Source organism: Oncorhynchus keta, chromosome 13, assembly GCF_023373465.1.
Source record: "Oncorhynchus keta strain PuntledgeMale-10-30-2019 chromosome 13, Oket_V2, whole genome shotgun sequence".
NCBI classification, from domain to species: Eukaryota; Metazoa; Chordata; class Actinopteri; order Salmoniformes; family Salmonidae; genus Oncorhynchus; species Oncorhynchus keta.
Genome location: NC_068433.1, coordinates 47977475 through 47994487, shown reverse-complemented (window position 1 = coordinate 47994487; position 17013 = coordinate 47977475). Strand labels below are relative to the sequence as shown.

At 44.9% G+C, this 17013-nt stretch overlaps 1 protein-coding gene across 14 annotated transcripts in view; it reads right to left on the bottom strand.

Annotated features, from left to right (window-relative positions):
* Positions 1-17013, bottom strand: part of LOC118392497 (protein phosphatase 1 regulatory subunit 12A-like) — a 60182-nt gene that overhangs the window by 10229 nt on the left and 32940 nt on the right. For 4 of the 14 annotated variants that reach the window (XM_052460395.1, XM_052460400.1, XM_052460399.1 and 1 more), the window contains exons 8-21: positions 16676-16836; positions 16002-16135; positions 12691-12798; positions 11626-11889; positions 11099-11190; positions 10526-10645; positions 9819-9971; positions 9339-9503; positions 8943-9101; positions 8072-8162; positions 7324-7503; positions 6908-7112; positions 3639-3769; positions 3266-3331 (exon numbers count right to left, since the gene is read on the bottom strand). In XM_052460395.1, coding sequence (XP_052316355.1) covers positions 3266-3331; positions 3639-3769; positions 6908-7112; positions 7324-7503; positions 8072-8162; positions 8943-9101; positions 9339-9503; positions 9819-9971; positions 10526-10645; positions 11099-11190; positions 11626-11889; positions 12691-12798; positions 16002-16135; positions 16676-16836 — 2029 coding nt within the window. The remainder of the gene's footprint in view (positions 1-3265; positions 3332-3638; positions 3770-6907; positions 7113-7323; positions 7504-8071; positions 8163-8942; positions 9102-9338; positions 9504-9818; positions 9972-10525; positions 10646-11098; positions 11191-11625; positions 11890-12690; positions 12799-16001; positions 16136-16675; positions 16837-17013) is intronic. The other 10 variants (XM_052460396.1, XM_052460405.1, XM_052460406.1 and 7 more) reach the window with 8 other exon arrangements.

The window sequence follows — 17013 nt, the reverse complement described above, 5'->3', positions numbered from 1 at the left end:
AAATTAGATATACTGCTAGGTTATTAATTTCCTTGGCTTCAAAAGGTCTGCCTCATTGATTTGCAAACAGTTGACAAAGCTAGATGTTGGACGAATTAGTGTCCAGCCCCTCTCCCTTCTCATAGTACCTGACCCTGCTGCACTGCAACAGCCCCCCCCCCCCACACACACACACACACACACACATATTCCTGAATGGCTGCCAAGCCTGCCAGCGCCTTAAGGGCCTGCCCCTGATCCCAGCCTCTCCTAGCTCCCGCAGTGTTTCTCAGAGCAGGCGGGATGTGGGTCAGAGGGCCAAGCCTACAACAGTGTTCAAATTGCTGTTGGTTTCCTGAAGCTGAAGGAGCCCGATCTCCAGGGAAAACCCTTGTGTGTCAGGATATCTTTAAGACCTTAGCTACAGAGATTAAAATGGTGAGGGGGAAGAAACCTATAATTCAACCTGTTGTACATGTCAGCTGTCAGAAAAATATACTGCTTAACAAAAACACCAAAGCATGTTTTAACCTACTTCCCTCAGGTTGTGATATATTTTGAAGATCTTGACCAATTCAAATCTCCCTCAAGTCAAGAAAAAAAGTGCTTCACTTCACACTGCAAGTAATTGATAAATGCAGGGACATTCTTCAATAACTCCAGTTGTCCTTGACTTTCACCACCACAAGGCCAGCTATGTTTACCACCTAAAATCAAGTGGGCAGAACTGGAGGGGTGAAACTAGTTACATATCACAATATTATATTGATACTTTGACTGCAAGTATCGCTTTGTACTGAATGCACATCTAATTTACACATCTCCATCTGGCTTTCGGGGGTCACCTTTTTTCCCCCAATTGTAAAGATTTTATTAATTTTTTTAATTGCAGCGTTTTAAAAATCCTATATCGTTGCTTTAAATCAATGTACGGGCGAGCACGCTCGCTCTCCATCAATTCCAATTACACTTCCGGTTTTGATGGGAAGTACCGGGTTACACAGGAGAAAAGTGATTTATTCTCAGGATGGAACATTGTAAAATACCAGGAAACTATTCAACCCTAATTGCCAGGTAACGTTAGTTGACCGTACCTGCACCAAAACGCCTGTATTGTTCAGCCTATAGCGTGTTCTCCATCTTCTTAAATAGTGAGCGAATGTGTTTTCAGCCCTTTTATTTCCATGACCGATCAAAAGTCACTTTCACATGCTCTCTCGTCTCTCTGTAGCAGACAAGTAGTGATCAATAGTTTAAACATCAAATCGAAATGCACATCGTATATCGGCCCCTAAGTATCCTAACATTGTATCGTGAGGTCCCTAGCAATTCCAAGCCCAGGGAGAAATCCAAATAAACTCTGGCAGGAGGGAGCAGCTCTTCCTGAATGCTTTCCTATTCATGCAGAGATAGACCATTTCCTATTTGGTGTTCCGTTAAGGCCCCGCCCCAACGTGCAGCCTTCAACAACAAAGAGATATGCTGGCTTTTTGGCTGGTTGCTCCGTCCACCAGCCCTCCTCCCACTGTGTGCGTCTGATCTGCAGCCAAGCGCCTGGCCACATCACTGTCCGCTCCGCAGCACTGCATAGGACACACCCCTTCCAAAACAGGAAGACTTAGCCAGGGAGACTCCATCTTATTCAACCTTTATTTGACAGGGAAGTCATAAGACTAGGGTCTCTTACAGAGGAGCTCTGCATAAATACAAACAGATACAATGTACAACATAACAAAAAGAGATATTAAAACAGAGATATATCAAGAGAGGTCACTGATCATTGACCAAGGAGGACGAGGAGATCTCATTTCAGAGAGCTCTGGTAGTTGTTCCACATGAAGGTCGCAATTTTTTTTTTTTAAAGACTAAAAGCAGCTTTACCCAACCGTGGAGACCGAAGGGGCCTCCAGTAGTATCCAAGCCTGAGACTGGGTTTGGTCATTTGGAAGTCTAAATTGAATTTATGATACAATAGAGATAGGAAGTTTCTTCATGAGTCCTTTGTAGATAAACAAAATGCCACTCTTTTTACATACAAAGAGGCCTGACCCATTTTTTGTTAGTCATACCGACCCACTCATCCACCTCCCAAAAGGTACTCCATTGGGGTTCTTTAGCTATGATTACAGGGTGGATGTCGTGTCCACTAAAAATAAGTCATCGCGGATTGCAGAATGCTGGACATTTTTCAATGCATGTGAAAAAATAAACTTAAAGTAATTGTCAATATCTAGTTTAAAAAAAGTAACTAGCCCAGAACGTTTTAATTCCTTCCATTTTCTCCTCCTATCGCAGAATAGTTTTCATAATAGTGAAAACTGCCTGTACGTTCAACATGAACAAGACAATTTCCTTTGTGTGGTGGCTTGTTTTGGAACTTGGTAGAGAGTGCTTTGCGTTTGAGGTCACCTTAGCGACAGGACCATCACAGGAAAGGAGGAACCATGATATCCAAAGTAAGCAGAAGAGGGAGTCTTTACAGTACCAAAGCTGGCCAAAATAGGCCAAATAAAGGAAAAGCAGAGGCACCTGCTTGGCCGTGACTATAGACAAAAGAGTGAAAGAGCAAAAAAAGTTGATTGGGGTGGTTGAACTTCATCAAAAAAATGGCCACTCACTAAAAGTGCTTAATCAAAACAGTCTATCCTTTAGTTTGGGTCTCAGGCTGGACCAGACAGTTGCGGTAAAGAGGTCAATGGAACTCAATCAAAACTATGTAAATGCCATTGAAACGAGTGGAATATCCTCAATGCCCCCCAGCGAAAACAGCCTATAGGCTATTGTTTATTATGGATATTTCACAATATGTTGAGGTATAAATCTGAGCATAACGCTTGTATGGATGTCAAACCCAATACATGTCATAGTCACCAATCAATGGGGTTCGTGATATACACCCACTGACACTTTAATGTGGACGTGGACATGCCTTTCAGTTAAAAACGACTGCCTTCCATAACAATCTCTGTATGCTAGCTATGATACCATCTCATACAAACTTGAGTTAGCATTTAGCAGTCACTTCTTCAAAATGTGAAAAGGGGACAACTTTAAAACGTTATGCAGTGAAAACAGCCCAAAATATCCAAATCAGACTTTAGTAACCACCTTGAGCCCATTTCAAATTAATAATACAAAAATGACAGATTTGACATATATCAACTTAGTTCGATCAGATTTGTTGAATTTGCGCAAATGAGGGCATCACAGCATCCTGCGTTCCAATGACCTCTTTACTGCATCTATTGTGGGTTTATTTCTGCATGGTTGTGTGGACTAAGGTTACCTGAGGTTCACCCTTGATGCTGCCTTCCTCGGAGTCCGCCGACTGGTCTGGGTCATTGTCATCACTCTGGAATGCAAGGAGGGACAGGAGGTCAGGAACAGCACCCGGACAGTTATTCTCGGAATAAACCCAAAGTCTGGCTGAAAAACCCCAATCAGCTACATCAAAATGTTTCATGGAGGTGCACTTCAGTGTAGTACCTCGAGAGTAGTTGTACTGCTAAATCTATAAAATGGCTTTTCACCTCAAACTGACATGTATCCTTATTACCTTAAAGGTGGGTCAAGTGGGCTCTGTTCATTACACTTGAGGCATGTCCACATTTTAAAAAAGTGTCAGTGTGTGTGTGTGTGTGTGTGTGTATGTCACAAACCCCATCTTGGGTCCAGAAAGACACCCCGGTGGAGCGTCTCTTCTCACGGGGCCGCCGGCGATCACGTATGGAGCGGGGCTGGGACTTATCCTCTCCCTCCTTCTCCTCCTCCTGCTGCTTCTTGTCAGATTCTGTCAATTACAGAGAGACCGAGTGAGCCATATGCACTGGACCTAGTACATTTGGGGTCAATTCCAATTCGTCAGGTTTACATTGTCAAATCAAAATTTAATTTTGGAAATGCATTTGACTTTACTGAGGAGCCTAACTGGTGACAAACTATTAGTCACCCAATAAATGAGCATGTCCTTCATCAATAGTGTTCATTTGTCAGTGTGTGCCGACAAAGTTTCATTCCATCAAAGTGTAGTTCGGTAAACCTTAAGTTCTATCTTTGGTTTGCGCCTCCCAAGTGGCACAGAGGTCTACGGCACAGAATCGCAGTGCTGAGGCGCTACTACAGCCTCGGGTTCGATCCCAGGCTGTGTCACAGCCGGACGTGACCGGGAGACCCATGGGGCGGGGCACAATTGGGGAGGGTTTGGCCGGCTGAGATTTCCTTGTCTCATCGTGCTCTAGCGACTACTTGTGGCGGGCCAGCCGCCTGCAAGCGGACTCGGTCGTCAGTTGGACAGTGTTTCCTCTGACACATTGGTGCGGCTGGCTTCCTGGTTAAGCGAGCAGAGTCAAGAAGCAGTGTGGCTTGACAGGGTCATGTTTCATTTAAGGCATCCCAATCCTTTCCCTGCCTGGGTGGAATTCAGGTTAACCAGTCTATGCTCACATGGCTATTAGATACAGTGTCTTCAGAAAGTATTCATACACCTTGACTTGTTCTACATTTTGTTCTGTTACAGCCTGAATTCAAAATTGATTAAATTGATAATTTGTTAACCCATCTACACAAAATATCACATAACGACAAAGTGAAAAGACGTTTTTAGATTTATTGAAAATGTAATACAGAAATCTAATTTACAGAAGTATTCCCGAGTCAATTCTTTGCAGAAACACCTTGGCAGCGATACAGCTTTAAGTAGTCTTCGGTGCCTGGATCAGCTTTGCATCTCTGGATTTTAGGATTTTCTCCCATTCTTCGTTGCAGATTTTCTAAAGCTCTTAAATTAGATTGGGAGTGAACAGCAATCTTCAAGTCTTTCCACAGATTAAGTACTTTTACATTCTTGTTCTGAAGCCATTTCAGCGTTGCTTTGGCTGTATGCTTGGGGTCATTCTGCTGCTGGAATGTAAATCTTCACCCTCAGTCTAAGGTCCTTTGCGCTATCAAGCAGGTTCTCTTCAAGAAATTGGCTGCATGTCTCTATTCATTGGTCCCTCTATACTTAACAGTTTACCAGTCGCTGCTGCTGAAAAGCATTCCCATAGCATGCTGCTGCCACCACGCTTCACGGTAGGGATGGTGTTATACGGGTGATGAGCTGTGCCTGGTTCTCTCCAGACATAGCCCTTAGTATTCAGGCCAAAGACTTACATTTTTGTCTCAGACTACTTTTTGTAAACTCCGGGCATGCTGTCATATGCATTTTTTCTCAGGAGTGGCCTCGGGGCTCTTCTGGGCTTTGTGGGAGAGTGGCCAGACTATTGTCCTTCTGGCAGGCTCTCCCATCTCAGCCAAGGAACTACATAGTTCTGTCAGTGGTCATTGGCTTCTTGGTCACCTCCCTGACCTAGGTCCTTCTTGCCCTGTTGCTCAGTTTGTTTGGCTGGCCAGCTCTAGACAGAGTTCCATATTAATGGAGACCACTGTGCATTTGGAAACTTTCAAAACTCTAGAAATTGTTTTAAACCCTTCCCCAGATACATGCCTCATCACAATTATCTTGGAGCACTACCGAAAGTTCCTTGTACTTCATGGTATAGCATCTGCTCTGACAGTTATTTGACTTAACCTTTATATAACTAGGCAAGTCAGTTATGAACACATTCTAATTTACAATGACAGCCCACATGCACTGTGGGACCTTATATAGACAAGTGTTTCTTTCTAAAAATGTCCAAACAATTGAATTTGCCACAGGTGGACTCCAATCAAGCTGGAGTGACATCAAGGATGATCAAAGGAAATTACATGCAACTGAGCACTATTTGGAGTGTCATAGCAAAGCGGTGTGAATACTTATATATATATACACACACACACACACACACACACACAAGACAGAACAGAAAATACAAAAAAGGAACATGTCAAGTGTTGGTCCCATGTTTCATGAGTGGAAATAAAAGATCCCAGAAATGTCCACATCCACAAAAAGCTTATTTCTCTAAAATGTTGGTGCACAGATTTGTTACCATACCTGTTAGTGAGCATTCCTTTGCAAGATAATCCATCTACCTGACCGGTGTGGCATATCAAGAAGCTGATTAAACAGCATGAACATTACAGGTGCACCTTGTGCTGGGGACAATACAAATACTAAATTGTGTTGTCACACAACGCCACAGATTTCTAAAGTTGGAGTTGCAAATTGGCATGCTGACTGCAGGAATAACCACCAGAGCAGTTGTCAGAGAAATACATTTGTATTTCTCTACAATAAGCCAGACCAGCCTCCCAGATAGCTGATTAAACTGAGGAGTATTTCTATGGGGCTATGCCCTCCCGGGCCTATGCCCATGCGTGGCTGCACAGTCATGTGAAATCTATAGATTAGGGCCTAATGAATTTATTTCAATTGACTGATTTCCTTATATGAACTGTAACTCAGTAAAATCATTGTAATTGTTGCATGTTGTGTTCATATCTTTGTTCAGTATAAATTAGATCTGTATTTCATCTTCAATAAATTGCAAAAATCTCTTTAACATGTTTTCACTGTAATTATGGGATATTGTGTGTAGATGGGTGAGAAATCTATTTAATCAATTTTGAATTGAGGCTGTAACAACAAAATGTAGAATAAAGTCAAAAATTAATACTTTCTGAAGGCACTGTATATCTAATTATGTTACATACTCCAGCCATACCTCAATATTGGAATATATTCTACAGTAGAACTCAAGCTTCTTTTTTTCAACAGATATGTCTGCTGTTGAAAGCAGGAGTATCTCAGTATAATATTTGTGTGTGCATGTGCATCTACTCAGTCACAATCAATGCAATGTTGACAGTGTCCAGAAAGCTTACAGTTTGTTATGAGTACATAGATGTATCATACTGATACACCGAATGGCAGCAACATATGAGGTTTAATTACAATCCATAGCATTTAGAGATCTGCACCCGTAGCTCTTCTCTAATGGCTGACCTTTCTCAGTGTCTCTGGAGGAGCGGCTGTAGGAAGAGGTGATGCCCGTCAGGCTGTTGGGCCTGTTGAGGGAGCTGGAGGAGGAAGTGATGCTGCTCAGGCTGTTGGGCCTGTTGAGGGAGCTGGAGGTGGTGGACGACGGTGTGGAGGCCGTGCTCAGGGTGGAGGTGGTCGAGGTGGTGGAGGGACGGTAGCGCTGGTAAGTCTGGAGAGAGGATTAAGAACAGGAAGTCCAGAATGGTTACAGTCTTCTGATCAAACAACCAGGGCTTGAGGAAAACTGCCAAAAAATGTAACAAATTTATTTAGAAACCTCAAGTGATTGTCAGTTTACACATCAACAGTAAACTCATATGTTGCATTTCCAGGTGGATAATAGAGCCTCGTAAATAACTCGTGGAGAAGCCATGACATACCTCTTCGAAGCTGCGGTACCTCGACCGGTAGTCGTCCTCCTTGGTCTCACCAGTCTCCTTCTCCTCTTGCTTCTCCTTGTCTTGTTTCTCCTTCTCTTCCTTCTCCTCCTCCCGGGTCCGTGTGGGGCGACTCCTGCCGATGGTCTTCTCTGCCTCTTGGAGGTCAGTCAGAGTCACACCCTGAGAGAAAACGGAGAGAATTTAGTGAATCTCTGCCGAAAGGGGTTACAGGAGCAAATGTTTGTTATTTAGCCATTTTGAAAACTACAAAATGTCAGTAATCTGCATTTTGGAAGATGAAACTGTACAACTAATTTCAGGCATTCTCTTACTGCACTGTGCACATTGTGGTTATGGAAAGTAGACAATTTACTTGGGCATTTTAAGCTGAACCATATTTAGTATTCGTGACAGCGTGGAAAAGGACCAGCCCAGTTTCCTACAGCTTGTAAACAATCTCATTAAAACTTGCCACGCTTAGGAATGTGTGCCACTGTACACAATGTTTATGTTTCCGCAATAAAAACAAACTGCCAATAACTTCTTTTTTTTTTTAAACAACAATCAGTTCAGCTATATTAGCCCAAGCCACATTATGGCAGAATACTTGATAACATGTACCTTAATTTTTCTTATTACAAAAGTCCAATAAAAAGTGACTCAGTTGACACCGCATTTATCGACAAGTATTTGGTTGGCCATTTAGGGCCAGTTCAGAAGCAGAGTTAGGAAAGACGTCTTCACTAACCTGGGTAGACCGTCTGGACTGTCTAGCCTGTCTGGAGCGGGCTTTCCTCTGGGACTCCGACTCTTCATCCCTAACAGGCGTGAGGTACGATCTGCAACAAACAAGGACAGGCGTGAGGTACAATCTTGAACAAAAACAAGCTAAAGCCACACGTAAGGATGAGGATGATGGACGTGGTAGTTATGAGATTGACAACTGTTCAGGTAAATAGCCTAATCTAAAATGGCAAATCTAACAGTGTTTCTCTGCTCACTTCCATATTTCTATTGTACTATCAACTGTGGAGATATTTATTCTCCGTTCACCTTTAATTTAGCATCAGTCTCAAAATATTGCAAATACTGAGGGAACAACAAGACAGGTAATTGTAATGCTTTCTTTGAAAAGGGAATATGTTCCTTCACCGCATTCAAAAATATGAACACAATCACTCGTGAGCCTTGTCTAGGCCTTGAGAAACCCCATATTCCTTATAAGGAGAACTTTCTGAAGCAGTCGGGTTCTAGTACCCTCCCAGAACAGGTGGCTTCTTTCAGCAGCAGTGACTTCACAGGAAGACGTGCTCTTATCCCCATTCATTTTAACAGACTCCCACTCCTCTCCCAGTGTGTACACATTGTAGGAGATCACAACCAATTCTCAAGTAGAGGCAATGCAATCTCAAGCGGCACAGGATCCTGCAAGCTTCAAGATATTCCGCTTTCTGAGACGGCAGTTATTAGATTGTTTTCTAGTTGCATAAACAAGTGAAGAAACATGAGCTGTGTGTAAAATAATAGACACTGTGTATCAGTGACATCCTTGTTTTTCCCCCCCATGGGTGCACGTGTGGGCTTCCATTTCAGTGTGTGTGTGCAGGGGGTGCGCGTACGTGCGCGTGTCGGACCTGCGTCTCTCCCTGCCGTCAGAGCCAATGATCGTGCCAGTAGTGGACGTGGTGGTGGTAGAACCAGTGTTAATCGTAGGGATGACTGCTGCAGACTCCTTCTCCCGCTCCTTTTCCCTCTCCGCACTCTCCTCTGCCCAGTACCTGATCCACACAATGGTACACAGTACTTCAAAAGAGGACTAACATTTTTTACATTCATGTGTGTAGGGTCCTCCCAGGATTTTAACACCTGTAACTGCCATTCCCAGCAATCTAGATAAAAATGGCCTTCTATGATAAAATAGAAGGTACTTATTTTACATAGTGGTGCAGTGCTCCTCTTACATTATTTGGGGGAGATCTCTGTGTGTCACATGCATGTTTTACGTGTGTGCGTACCTGCTGGTGAGGCTGGAGGATCCGGTGCGGGTGGAGGAGCCCAGGCTGGAGAGCAGGCTGCGGTCACGGTGGCCGGTGGGCGAGGTAACAGACGAGGTGGTGGTGGTGCTAGTGGAGGAAGAGGTGGTCGAACCCAGGTCCTCGTGCCTCCTGTCAAAGGAACCACTGTGGATATCAGTGGAACAACAGTCAGAGAAGGAACGAGAGAACAGGAAAGAGGGAAGGAGAGTGAAAGAGGCTGGAGAGGACCCATTACCCATGCCAGGAATGACACGTTACAATCCAATACAGTTAACACTGTGGCCTTTGAAGATTAATTCCTGTCCCATTAGCCGTTACACAATATTCCAAAATGGGGTTGATTCTCTTTAGTTAATGGGAGGGTCAAGAGAACACCAGACACAAACACACATGGAACAGGTGACAGACAGACAGTGGAGGTGGATAGAGGTTCTTGTTCAGTGGGGGCTGGTGGTATACCTGCGGTAAATGCTGTAAGACTGGTAGTGGGAGGTGGGCGACTGCCAGGGTTTAGTGTTACAGGTGATAGGGTCCAAGCTGGAGGCAGATGAGGACTTGGCTGGCACGTCCCGCGTGCTGCCGCTCCGCCCTAGCGTTAGCGTGTGGGACGTGCTGGCAGTGTGTGGGGGTGGGGGGAGCGAAGATAGGCATGTTAGCAAGGGGGCACACCACACACATTTATATAACACACAGACACATAACATATAAAAACTAAGCTCTGATACACTTGGTCCATGTCTTGGTTTCTTGAGCCATAGTGATGGGTTCTGGATTATGTTGTTTTGGAACCTTGCAGGCTATAAGAGCGTGACAATGGCAGATTGTAATGTAGAACCTAGTGTGTAGTATATAGAGAAACTAAAGGCACAGAAACCTGACAGGACTATTACAGTCATGCAGGAGACTGTGGCGTTTGTGACAGAGGCGTTGGACTGACTTGCACAGCTTTTCTCAGTTTATGTTTGCATGTACATGCACTACTTTCAAATGGGACATTAGCATTGAGCAAAACTACTAAGAGTGAACTAAAAAGTGTAACTGGATATGTCCACAACGTTATTAGTAAGTCCAGAACTGGTACTGAATGAATGGATGCGCTGATCTGGTGTAGTGAGTCAGTCACGTTGAGGACCCTGAGGGGTAGCATATAGTGAAGCGTGGCAAACCTGCGCTGATAGCTGGGTGTTGTTCGATTGGTGGAAGCGCTTCCTTCACTGTTCTTCAGCTCATCGTCCCAGCGTCTCCTGGTGTAGGAGCCGCTACGTACCAGACTAGCAGCAGAGTCCCTGGGATTGGAACCACACACACTACAATAGCACCCAGGGATCCACAATATACAGGCAAGGAAGGACCAGCGGCCATGTGCTACAACAAGTCAACACTGGATCAATCCTAAAATGTCAAATCAGTAATGACTAACAAAGTATCAATGACCGATATATGTAACATTTGAGATATTGTCAATCTAATTAATGCTGGTCAAATGTGAAAGGTGAGATTATTATTTTCCAGTAACTAATTCCTCCACGTCATAGAAATATGCATGAGCCCACTTTTTAAATCTGTAGATTTTTCATTGTAAACTGAAGTACTCAGAGGCAGCAGAGCAGCTACATAAAGACAACATGCAGTGGACAACATGCACTGCTGCTTTGGGCCTGTAACACACAGCAGTGAACAGCAGGTGGTGCTCCTGTCTATGCACTTTTCCATTCGGAGGGACCACGCTGGCACTTCACCTGTTCTCCTTCTCGTCAATGTCTGATGTACTGGCCAGTCTCCTGGGGATGGTGGGGGCAACGTAGGCAAGTCTGGTTCCTTTGTCTTTTTCCTGCACATGAAACATTAGGAGCTCAAGCAAATGACTCAACACACAAACTACATCTACTAACATTCTTCACACATTGTCCCCTGGCCAACAAACCAGTCTCTGTCGACGGTGGATTTCAACTTCACGCAAATTGAAGACAGTCTGGAACGGTGATACGGTTATATGTCCATCAACTTCATCTTAATATACACACACTTCAATGTGTTCAAAGCAGCTGGACATAACATGATTTGAAACAGATGTCATCAAATATCAGCACTATTGACTAGGCTAGACAGGGACACATTGTTATAGTAGGGGCACTGAGTGGGTCCTATAGGGACATACAGTGAGTATATGATATCGGGTCAGCACTAATGACAAGCTCAGATAGGGACACATTATGACGGCACTGATGCCTGGGTGAGACAGCGTGGTGTTAAGTTAGCTACTGACCTTCTCTTTGTCCTTGTTGTCCAGGGAGGAGGAGAGGCGGGGGCTGGAGGCCGAGCGCATCACCCCGGCCGTGTCCTTCTCCTTCTGGGCCTCCTTAGTGGCCGTGATCTCCGCCAGCGCCCCGTAGCTGCCCGTCTTCCTCAGACCCAGGCGCCACGACGCCGGGGACTCGTCGGATTTCTTAGTCTTGTCATCCTCCTGTTTATCTTTAGGGGAGACCTCTTTAGGAGAGACCTTACCGGCAGGGGACACCTGCTGGGCCACCTGGGGGAGAGAGAGAGAGGAGAGGGGTTAGTGGTTAGCCGTTAGTAAGGGGGGTTTATACAGAGAGCAGATGAAGGCAGCAGTCCGGGGTTTAGTTTTCTGGGGTGAAGAACACAGCAGTCCACAGAGGTTAATCAAGAGGTCAAAAAGCAAAGGAGTTTGTGTGGAATGAATCTGCAGAGGCTACGGTCTGATCTATGGCAGCACTTGATAACGTGTCATGGATTGACAACAAATTTAAGGGGGATGTTTGAGTAGGGGCACATGGGGGGGTCTGGAGACATGCGAGACAACAAGTGACTTGCACCCCTAGAAATAATATAACCACATCTAGGTCGACTGCACCCTTGAAAAAGAGACCTTGTTATCAATGGGACTCCCTGCTAAAATACATAAACGCTGGTACTAGACTTTTGACTGAGGGACAAAGTACCGACTCCTTAATCTTAGCAGCAGTGGCAGGCCTAGAATCAGACACTAAAGAGACTAAAAACTGTTCACTGAAACTCCAGTTAGTGATTAAGTCCTCACACAAGCCTTGGGAACATGGTTACACTGCACACATAATGGCTACAGAAACATCAAATAGACCACACTAGTTGGAGCACATGAGCCACAGACACACAGAGAAAGCATTATAGGACAGTGTGTTTGAAGACCCATGCAGAAAATAAGTTTGGGGGGGGGGGCTGTCACTATGTTAGCAAGAGTGTTGATGATTAGGTGATTAGGCAAGTTGTCATTTGGTGCGGCGGTAACAAGGGCAGGGTAACTAAACTCTGGAACACACCAATGCCTCACCATGGGTTTTTTGGGCACAAGAGAAATGCCAGTTTTGCGCAAGCCTTGACGCCACAATGCAGGACAGCTTGGCTCCGCCACAGGCATGAGGGCAGTAATATAATCAGACTAAAGCCAATCAAGACAAGAGCCATGATGAGAGAGGGGCGGACAGAGAGAAAGAGACAAATGGAGTGGGAGAGAAACAGAGTAGAGAGAGAGAAGCAGCAAAGATAGACAGTTCCTAGCACAGAAAAATATATTTTAAGGCCTGACCACACCAAACAATGTCTGACAAGGGGGTCAATCGTTTCTATTGGTTGAGTGAGTGACAGCTCTCGCAGGACACGAGGCTTTTTGAAAAGAAGACAATGCTAGTCTCAAAGCGGACATTGTTAATTGTTTTGATCACTCTCGTTAGACAGAAGACATTGTGTTGTGTGTGTGTGCTAGGCATTAAAGCAGGAGGGGAATAAGAGCATTTCTACAACAGAGATACCAGGAAATATGGATAACTGGGATAGTGATGGGTATATTTCATAGTCTGGACTTCAGCTTGAATGCAGAGTCCTCCACAAAGAAAATGCAATCAGATGGGAGGATATATCCAACGGGAGAAATTTCCTTGGGCACATAACATCAACTTGAAGGGAAAATGTGACCGTTTCAAAAAATATTGGACTTCAACCAAACGTAAAAACATAAGTAGTATAGACCAGGTAGTTTGTAGCGGGTATTTTTCTAGTTTAATGATACTGTGCCAGTGGTGTTGACATTTAAAGTAAGAGTAGTTTGTAGTATCATTAGGATAATGTTGCGCAAGTCCATTGCCTCAGTTCTTATGAGGGAATAAAGCAGAAGTGCCCTCTAAAGAGTAACAGGCCTGCACAGAGACAGTATATAGACGGAGGTCACTGAGTACATTGTCAGCTCCAACGCCACATCTGCACTGCAGAGGGCAGCAGACAAAGGGAAACTGGGGGTAATTTTTTAAATAAATTCCCATCCTCATAGTGTCTTGTAATAATCAACACTGCTAAAATATTTGACTGATGACCTTACCTGTGTCCTTCCAGGGGTCAACAGTGTGCCATTAACAATGTCGAGCAAAGCTACCCACCCCCATGTACAACCATTGCTATGCCCTCAGACAACCCATCGAACAAGCGAAGCGTTAATACATGATTCAGATTGAATCGTACTACACCGGCTCTGACACTGATGTGGCAGGTCTTGAAAACTATTACGGACTACAAAGGGAAACCCAGATGCGAGGTGCCCAGTGACGTGAGCCTACCAGACGACCTAAATGCTTTTTCTGCTCGCGTTGAGGCAAGCAACACTGAAGCATGCCCGAGAGCACCAGCTGTTCTGGATGACTGTGTGATAACACTCTCGGTTGTCGATGTGAACAAAAACAGGTCAACATTCAAAGCCGCTGGGCCAGACGGATTACCCGGACGTGTACTCAAAGCATGCACGGACCAACTGTCAAGTGTCTTCACTGACATTTTCAACCTCTTCCTGACCAAGTCTGTAATACCTACATGTTCCAAGCAGACCACCAAAGTCCCTGTGACCAAGGAAGCGAAGTCAACCTTCCTAAATGATTACCGCCCCGTGGCACTCATGTTGGTAGCCATGAAGTGCTTTAAAAGGTTGGTCATGGCTCACATCAACAGCATCCTCCCAGACCCACTCCAATTTGCATACCGCCCCAACAGATGACGCAATCTCAAATCACACTCCACACCACCCTTCCTCACCTGGACAAAAGGAACACCTATGTGAGAATGCTATTCATCGACTACAGCTCAGCATTCAACACCATAGTGCCCACAAAGCTTATCACTAAGCTAAGGACCCTGGGACTAAACACCTCCCTCTGCAACTGGATCCTGGACTTCCTGACGGGCCACCCCCAGGTGATAGGAGTAGGCAACACGTCTGCTACACTGATCCTTAACAATGGGGCCCCTCAGGGGTACTTAGTACCCTTCTGTATTCCCTGTTCACCCACGACTCCATGGCAAAACACAACTCCAACACTTTCATTAAGTTTCCTGACGACACAAGTGGTAGGCCTGATCACCAACAACGATGAGACAGCCTATAGGGAGGTCAGAGAACTGACAGTGTGGTGCCAGAACAACAACCTCTCCGTCAATGTGTGCAAGACAAAGCAGCTGATCGTGGACCACAGGAAAATAAGGACCAAACAGGCCCCCATTAACATCGCCGGGGCTGTAGTGGAGCGGGTCGAGAGTTTCAAGTTCCTTGGTGTCCACATCACCAACAAACTATCATGGTCCAAACATACCAAGACAGCCATAAAGAGGACATGACAAAACATTTTCCACTCAGGAGACTGAAAAGATTTGGCATGGGTCCTCAGATTCTCAAAAAGTTCAAAAGTTCAGCTGCACCATGGAGAGCATCCTGTCTGGTATGGAAACTGCTCAGCATCTGACCATAAGGCGTAACAGAGGGTCGTGAAAACAGCCCTGTACATCACTGGGGCCAAGCTTCCTGCCATCTAGGACCTATATAATAAACGGTGCCAGAGACTCCAGTCACCCAAGTTATAAACTGTTCTCTCTGCTACCGCACGGCAAGCGGTACCGGAAGGCAAAGTCTAGGACCAAAAGGCTCCTCAACAGCTTCTACCCCCAAGCCATTAGTGCTGAACAATTCATAAAAGTCTGCACGTGTCATGGTAAAGTCTGCACGTGTCACGGTAAAGTCTGCACGTGTCACGGTAAAGTCTGCACGTGTCGTATTCGGCGCATATGACAAATATTGTTTGATTTGAAGACCAGAGCTCCTGTTCTTCAACTAATCGTAACCCCTGGGCCTCTGACATTTGTTTCGGTTCAGTGTACCGCAGGAGGCGACAACATCTACCCAAGTGTTGTACTCTTCATGTGACCGGCAACAAATCCCAGGTAACCCCCTTTATGTAAACTCTGTAACTTGAGCCAAGCGTGAAGCGTGGGTTTGTGTTAAAGTTTTAACTAAACAGACATCGAATTATATTGATCTGTATACCGGTGAGGCGTTGCGCTGGCTCATTTCAGGGCCTCGCGTAAACTGAGCTCAGGCGTAGCTATGCAACCTGTAAACCGGGATACATGTTAACGCATCAGCGGTTAAACCTTCCTTTTAGGTTCTATAATTAACACATTTCTAGGACACGGAACCACTTGGTCAGTAATGTGACTCCAGAAAGAGTTCTTCGGTAGTGGGAGCTGTAAAGGCGTGATAAACTCTCTGCAGAAGAGGCTGACGATGACTAATGGAGGACTTCAGTGGACCTATCCACCAGGCCGTACCTTCTTGACAGGCGAGGTGAGAGTCACCTGGTTAGTGGGGCTGGTTGGGGAGGTAGACACCGTAACGCTGGTCGGCGTTGGCACCACAGCAGTGCCGTTACTGTTGCTCACAGGGACCGGCGTCTTGCTCTTGTCTGGAGGGGAGGAAGAGAGGGGCTAGTATGAGTTACTGATGCATAAAAACTGGTTTATACTTCATCTAACCACATGCCTGTAGACCATTAAAATGCATCAAGCGTTTCTTGGCAAAAAGATTATAATAAAAACGATACTCAGGAAGACTGTCATCTGCAGACCGTCATTGCAACTGTTGTTTGTAAGATATGGTCTGATTAGCTGTCTTTTAGACATAGCATAAATGGATGGTTTGTTGGTGTTAAAATAGAGCAGGTATGCTTTTTTGACCATATTTTGTTGATGTAATGCAGACTAATTTTTGTGTGTATACTTTTTCATAAAGATGCACGACCATAGGTGATGTCACAGACAAGGGTTTATGATGTCATTGCAACAAGTATGTACAGACACGGTTCCAAAGAGTACATCTACGACACACTACAACATTTACAAATCAGTTCAACTAATGTAGACAGTCTAAGGTCTTCTTCAGAAACCAGGTCAAGGTTTAGAAACACCCTGCCTGCCATTGTACCATTACAGTAGGTTGAACGTACCGGCTTCAGTCTCAGACTCCGAGTCTTCCTCCTCTTCCTCCTCGCTGGAGCAGCTGGACTCCTGGTCCTTCTTGCCCTCCTCTTCCTCGTCCACCTTCTCCGGTTCCAGGGTCTCGATGCGCGGGGCGGGCTTCTCGGGCTCCAAGAGGAGGGTCTCTTTGCTGGAACACACAATGTTTGGAACTTTCAGTCTGCATGGATTCATTATTATTAAACTACAAAGATATGTGCACCATTTCAGAGCAACACCCATAAACCTCCATATTATCAGGGTGCCTCAATTACTTAGAGATACTTTCAATGTACTGAATACTTAGAACATGAACTTAACTCTATAT